Here is a 6938-nt window from a genome sequence, read left to right as displayed (position 1 = left end):
GAAAAACGTCTTATCATAGAGTTTGCCAAATTTAATAGGGCTACTAATGGGTTGACGGCAACCCACAATTAGTAGCCTCTTTAGTGGGTAGCGTTTTGGTAGCGTTTTCTTTTTTTGATGCAACCCTCTAACCATTTCAGAAAATCTTAATGAACTTGTTCCTATGGAGATATCTACTATCTTTTAGGCTGCATTAATTCTCTCTTTCCTCACTCTCATCTAAGAGGAAAAAAAAAAAATAGCCATCTTTCTACTTGAAGCACAAAGCAATCGACTCCCCTGTAGGACAATAATGACTTCTTATGGCTAGGGATATAAATCAATTAATTTCACTCATGCAATCCGCTATATAAAAAATAACTTCATAAAAAATATATATATATAAAAAATAAAAAAAAACTGCATCATAGGTCAAACAATTTAATTTTAGCTGAATATATGTCAAGCATTTAAAGTTTATATTCAGGAATGTTAAAGAGGATCTCTCTCCAAAAGGAGGACAATGCACTGCACCGACTTAAACACCTACTAATGGATTTTCAGTATCCATTTTCTCTATCTTCATTCATATACCATTAATTTCTTCCAACCTCTCTATAACTCTATTACTGTTTCTTGGCTTAATTACCGGAAAATGAAAAATATCTCTCTCATATATATATATATACATTGATCAACTAATTTGTCAATTTCCCAAACCACAAGAGACATAGCAATGGCGACAAAGCTTGTTTTCTCTTCAATTCAATGGTTGTATTCTCACTTCTTTTGGGAAGTAACAATATCCCTGCTTGGACTCCTCCTCCTTCGTTGTATGCTTGAGAGGCTCACCACTAAGGGTCCAGTGTTATGGCCAGTTGTGGGGATCATACCATCGATATTCCTTCATATCAACAACATTTATGATTGGACCACCGAGTCCTTGATCAAAGCAGGGGGAACCTTCCACTTCAGGGGAGTGTGGATGGGGGGAGCCTATGGAATCGTAACCGCCGATCCTTCCAACATTGAATATATGCTTAAAACAAACTTCAAGAATTTCCCCAAAGGTAAGTACTACACAGAGAGATTTCATGACTTGCTTGGGAATGGTATTTTTAATGCTGACAATGAGTTGTGGAAGGAGCAAAGGCGAATTGCGATTTCTGAGATGCATTCAACCCGTTTTGTTGAGCACTCATTTCAAGCCATGCAAAACTTGGTCCACCACAAGCTGCTGAACCTATTCAACAAGGTTGTGGAGGAGTCAAATGATCATAGCTTCGATCTCCAAGATGTGCTTCTTCGGTTTACTTTTGACAACATCTGCATTGCCGCTTTTGGCGTTGATCCTGGCTGCTTGGCCCTTGATTTACCTCAAGTTCCGTTTGCAAAGGCTTTCGAAGAAGCCACAGAATTGACCCTTTTCAGATTCTTGCTGCCACCTTTTGTGTGGAAGCCCATGAGGCACTTTGGAGTAGGATACGAAAAGCGGCTCAAGGAGGCAATAAAAAGCGTGCATGATTTCGCTGAGAACACCGTGACACTTCGAAAGAACGATTTAATCAAGTTTGGCAGCTTAAATGATCATTGTGATCTCTTGTCCAGACTTATTGAAGACTCTGAAAAAGGTAAGAAAAATAATTTTTCCGACGAATTTCTCAGAGATTTCTGCATTAGCTTCATATTAGCAGGGCGAGACACGAGCTCGGTGGCATTGGCATGGTTCTTCTGGCTAGTACACAAGAACCCAGAAGCGGAAAGCAGAATTCTCAGCGAGATTAATGGAATTTTGGGTTGCCGCAAGTGCAAGAATATTGTAGTTTTTACAGTGGAAGAACTAAAGAACATGGTGTATCTAGAAGCAGCATTATCGGAGTCTCTAAGGCTTTACCCTTCGGTGCCAACGGACCTGAAAGAAGTCGTGGAAGACGATGTTTTTCCGGATGGTAACATGGTTAAAAGGGGGGCTCGGGTTCACTACTGCATTTACTCAATGGCTAGAATGGAGTCCATTTGGGGAAAAGATTGCTTGGAGTTTAAGCCAGAGAGGTGGATTAAAGACGGGAAGTTTGTGAGCGAGAATCCTTTCAAGTATTCTGTGTTTAATGCCGGTCCAAGATTGTGTCTCGGGAAGAAATTTGCTTACATGCAGATGAAAATGGTGGCTGCTTCAATTCTGTTGAGGTATGAAGTTCAGGTTGTTGAAGGTCATCAAGTTGATCCCAAATTCACAACCACTCTTTACATGAAGCATGGGTTGCTTGTCACTCTCAAGCACAGGTTAGTCGCCTCGGATTTGGCTTAGGCGCCTTTTCAACCGTCGAGATGCAAATCTGAACCGTTGAAAAACTACAGCGTATGGATGCGATGCAGGGGATGAAGAATTAGTTGGTCAGGAGCATAGGAAGCCAACCTTTTTTGAAGAGGAAGTTTCAGGGGATGAAGAATATTGTGCATGGAATAATGTAGTTGAAGATGAAGTTTCAGCTCATGAGTCCTTTTCGACAACATATGCAATTCGTGGACCTAGGTCCCTCATTTACGTTGGTGTTTTGATGCACGACTCTACTATATATTATGTTAACCTTGAGTGTTTTCTTTTATTTATGTTTCTCTTTGAATAAGTAGGTATCATATATGTAACTCCCCTGTACCCAACGATCAGATTATTGAAGAAGTTTATTTCCAGTTATATTGTTGCCTTGTTGGAGTGTGATACTCTCTGTTTCTCTTTGGTTTTACTCTCTGTTTCTCTTTTGTTTTGACATAAATTTAAAATTAGTTTTAAATATTTTTGTGAGTATTTTATATTTTGAGGTTTGTGTTAATATATATATATATATATATATATATATATATATATAAACTAGAAAGCATATTGGGATCATGAATATGTACTTAGAATGAAGTTTTGTGTTATTATCACAAACTTAATTCGCGTCACAAAACCTTGATGTTTTCTTAAGGAAATATGTTTCCATATAATGTATTGATGACACCCATTGCAGTACATGATTCAGATGTGATTAACTGATTCACACATGAATTCGTGTGAAATTATGTTACTTTTGATTAACAAATAGTCATTAATTAATATGCACACCGCAACAAGGAATATGCTTAATGTACAACCACCTCTTATAAACGCGGGTTTATATGGCGTTAAGACTAGCTGTGGCTATTTTTGTTTGTTTGTTGGATTCATATTATATTGAGGTATGAGTATAAGATTATATAAGTTAATTTGATCCCGAATCATTTAAACGACCTATTTAAATAAGTGTGTGATACAATCTAATTTACATAACCAGTTTAATTAACAAAATTTTAAATTATTGAGCATAAAAATGCAATTTTATATAATTTGAACATGAAAAATGAATTTTACTAACGAAATTATATCTTTACAAGTAAAAATAAGATTGAGGGTACTTTTTTTTTTTGAATTAGAGTTTAGGGTCTTAATTTTTTAATCATATAAAAAAAGTTTTAATTTAGCGAATAGCCCATAAGTTAAATGGGTTGACCCAAAATGGGCCCTAAATTATGTCTGCATAGGCCGACCGAAGAGTATGGCTTAGCGTAAATGTTATCTTTCACAAAGTGCGTATGCCGTATGTACTCCAAACGACAGTTCATGTAATACGAAAACTGTCGTTTCTAAACCACCTTATAACTCTTTTCTTCCCCTCCAAGATTACTCTGTTAAATAACCTTTGAGGCCGTGGACTGTATCATTCTCAAACTTTCACCGGCTTTGCGCATCGATCTCTCGGGTACTCTCCAGTCTCCAATTCCTTGTGATTTCCACAACATTTTTAATACAGCATTCAAGTTCTGTAAAGTTCTCCGACTGTTTGATCGCTGAGAAAAAGGAAAGCACATCAAAGAAAAAAAAAATTGCGTTCTTCATCACACTTTCTTTTGCTTATCCCGTTTCTGAGCAACCAAACGCACCGCTACGTGTACCTGATTTCTAATTCCTAGTTGAGCGTCGAAAAGCGTGAAATTAGGGCTCTATCTGTTTGATTTTCCTTTCTTTTTCTTTTTTTAAACGAATTTTTTGCCTATTTCCTTTTCAGTTAATTATTCTGTTAGTGCTTAAGCCCTAGCTCCGGTATTGTACTGTGTTAATTTCTTTCAGCGGTTTATCTTTCTTGGATGAGTAGGTTCGTTTGTGGAATTGAAAATGTCTCAGGCAGCTGTGGAGGTTCCACCTAAGGGTGGATTCAGCTTCGATTTGTGTAGACGCAATGATATGCTTTCTAAGAAAGGCGTTCCGCTACCGTCTTTTCGCAAGACCGGAACAACTATAGTCGGTCTAATTTTTCAGGTAATATATTTATAGTTGGCAAGCTTAGTCTTTGGCTTTTCAGAAATCAATCTGTTTATTGCCTTATCAATTACTTGATATTCGCTAATGTTAGGAAGGAACATAAGAATTATCAAAATTTATGCGATACATTGGTTGTGGACCTTGTGGTTTTAACTATTAAGCTAAATTTGATGTGGACCTTATATGCTCATATCTGTTACAGACTAGACTAGAAAGCGAAATTGATTAAATAACACCTATGCGCAAATATGGATACTGTGTAGATTTTCAAATGCTGCATTATATGCTCCCGTTTCGTGTTTCCTAGTGAGTTCATTCGTATGCTTGGATCTTTTATTCTTTTGAAACTACATTTATGAATTCGTTTGCAAGTCTCCAATGCACTAATGAAGTTGAGCACTGATTCCCAATTCGGTTATCATGGTTGGTATTGAACGATCTAATCTTTTGCTTTTTGAAGAAGGGGGGTTGGGGAGTGTGGCTGTGCCTGTTTTTATCTGGTATTCTGTTGCAGTGAAATTATTATTAGGACTTTTCTACTGGTCCTTAATTATTTTGGAATTACTCTAATTTCCCGTGGAGTTCATGTTTCTTTCAGCTTTTTAATATAATTTTCTCAACTTTTCCCCAGGATGGTGTTATTCTAGGGGCAGACACAAGAGCCACCGAAGGGCCAATAGTTTGTGATAAGAACTGTGAGAAAATTCATTACATGGCACCTAATATTTATTGCTGTGGAGCAGGAACTGCTGCTGATACAGAGGCTGTAACAGGTATTTTTGAGTTGTGTTCCATAAGAAAACTCGTCATGTAGTTGTTTATGATGCTTCTACCACTAACTCACATCCAACTACGTCTTTTCAATTGTTATAGTTATTTAATATTGTTTTTGCATGATGGTGCTTTTTATAGAGATGGTCAATTCACAACTGCAGCTGCATCGCTATCACACTGGTGGTCGAGAATCAAGGGTTGTCACAGCTCTTACACTTTTGAAATCTCACCTTTTCAAGTAAGCTCATTTTCTGTCAATGCTGTCCCTTGCAATATAACTCTACTTGTTAGTGTTAGTGAATGATGATGACTTAAATGAGGCCTAACTGCTTGGTTACTTGTTCAGCTACCAAGGTCACGTTCAAGCTGCTTTGGTGCTTGGTGGAGTTGATGTTACTGGTCCACATTTGCACACTGTGAGTTGGGTTGCATTTACGAACACCTGAACTTATATTATTTTCTTGTTGTGCATGATACTGACTTTCACTTCTTGAATTGATTTCATTGCACAGATCTACCCTCATGGATCAACAGACAGTTTGCCATTTGCCACAATGGGTTCTGGTTCCCTTGCTGCAATGGCTGTTTTTGAATCGAAGTACCATGAAGGGCTGACAGTAAGCTACTCTCTACTCTCTACTATATGATTGGAGGTGCTTTTAACTTGAACTTTACTCTATCTAACTCTCTCCAGAGTTAAGTGGAATAATTCCTTTTCTTTTTTTGTTATCGCTTGATCAAACTATATGACTTAGTCTACTTTGGGAAATATTCTTCTAATTCAGTTGTAGTTTTGCTTTAAGAAATGAAGTTCATAGTTCTGAGAACCAGGTGTTGGTCATTTGTTACTGGGAGATTATATATTTGTATGTTCCATAATGATTTTCGAAGAAACTTTTCTGCAGAGGGAAGAAGGAATAAATTTGGTGTGTGAGGCAATTTGCTCTGGTATTTTCAATGACTTGGGAAGTGGAAGCAATGTAGATATTTGTGTAATAACTAAGGTTTGTGGTTCTTCAATTCATACCATTAAATGACAAATTTCTTTTTGTATGAATTTTTTTTTTCATCTCTTAAGTTTTGGCCGGCTCCGGTAACTCATTTTGATTATGCTTGCTGGTCTAGGGGCACAAGGAGTACTTGAGAAACCACCACATGCCAAATCCTCGAACCTATTTCCATTCCCAAGGATTTTCATTTCCCAAGAAGATAGGTTAATAGTTCTATCCTAACCGTTGCTGCCTATCATTTGCCTTGTAGAAGTTAATTGACTTTTAGTTTATGCTCTTATATACTGTTGAATGATATATGCTAACTTTGAATAATTTAAAATTTTATTTGGTTAGGGAAAATTCCAACTTTTAGCTGTTTACGCTTTGTTTAGCTATGTTAAAGGAGAGAAGTGGAAATGTCAAATTTTCCTTTGCATGAGTGGTGGAAAGATTCTAAAGTTTCTTCTGGGTCCACTATAATTTCCTTAGAAGATAGATTGAATTTGAAGGAAAGGATTTAAAAACAAGTTGAATGTAACAACTAGCAAAAGATTCAACCACTTTAAAGAGGGCAGGGTTAATTTTGTTTCTAACTTATCTTGCGTGAAACTTCACGGAGGATAATTAAATGAAGTGTCTCTTCCTCTTCACTTGTATTTGTTTTCTCTTTATTTCCCTATTTAGTAATGAAGCAAATGCATTTCAGTCCAATTAACTGAGCCTTTTCTATAAACCACCCGAAGATTATGACACTTTGGTGTCTTTAATTACATAATTATTTGATTTCAGATAATTTTAAAATGAGGGACAAGATGAGAGAATGGTTTGCAACCATCGCAAGTCTACCTAATTGT

At 36.8% G+C, this 6938-nt stretch overlaps 2 protein-coding genes across 2 annotated transcripts; both read left to right on the top strand.

Annotated features, from left to right (window-relative positions):
• The first annotated feature begins 715 nt into the window (after positions 1-715).
• Positions 716-2564, top strand: LOC132179726 (cytochrome P450 86B1-like). The gene has a single exon (XM_059592489.1). The coding sequence runs from the start codon at positions 716-718 to the stop codon at positions 2285-2287; it is 1572 nt and encodes a 523-aa protein (XP_059448472.1). The 3' UTR covers positions 2288-2564.
• A 1115-nt stretch (positions 2565-3679) lies between these two features.
• Positions 3680-6354, top strand: LOC132178952 (proteasome subunit beta type-7-B-like). Its single transcript, XM_059591537.1, has 8 exons — positions 3680-3758; positions 4152-4315; positions 4950-5091; positions 5231-5330; positions 5439-5508; positions 5605-5709; positions 5998-6096; positions 6218-6354. Exons 2-8 carry the CDS (start codon positions 4172-4174, stop codon positions 6308-6310), a joined length of 753 nt encoding a protein of 250 aa, XP_059447520.1. The 5' UTR covers positions 3680-3758; positions 4152-4171; the 3' UTR covers positions 6311-6354.
• Positions 6355-6938: the final 584 nt, after the last annotated feature.

The sequence above is a fragment of the Corylus avellana genome, chromosome ca4, assembly GCF_901000735.1.
Source record: "Corylus avellana chromosome ca4, CavTom2PMs-1.0".
In the NCBI taxonomy this organism is placed as follows: domain Eukaryota; kingdom Viridiplantae; phylum Streptophyta; class Magnoliopsida; order Fagales; family Betulaceae; genus Corylus; species Corylus avellana.
This window is presented reverse-complemented; position numbering and strand designations above follow the sequence as displayed.

What these genes read in the sequence shown, in the direction of transcription:
- LOC132178952 (XM_059591537.1), top strand. Translation starts at nt 4,172, where the DNA reads ATGTCTCAGGCAGCTGTGGAGGTTCCACCTAAGGGTGGATTCAGCTTC. An exon ending in TGATACAGAGGCTGTAACAG is followed by an intron (nt 5,092 to 5,230) that starts GTATTTTTGAGT and finishes TGCTTTTTATAG; the next exon opens with AGATGGTCAATTCACAACTG. An exon ending in TTGAAATCTCACCTTTTCAA is followed by an intron (nt 5,331 to 5,438) that starts GTAAGCTCATTT and finishes TTACTTGTTCAG; the next exon opens with CTACCAAGGTCACGTTCAAG.
- LOC132179726 (XM_059592489.1), top strand. Translation starts at nt 716, where the DNA reads ATGGCGACAAAGCTTGTTTTCTCTTCAATTCAATGGTTGTATTCTCAC.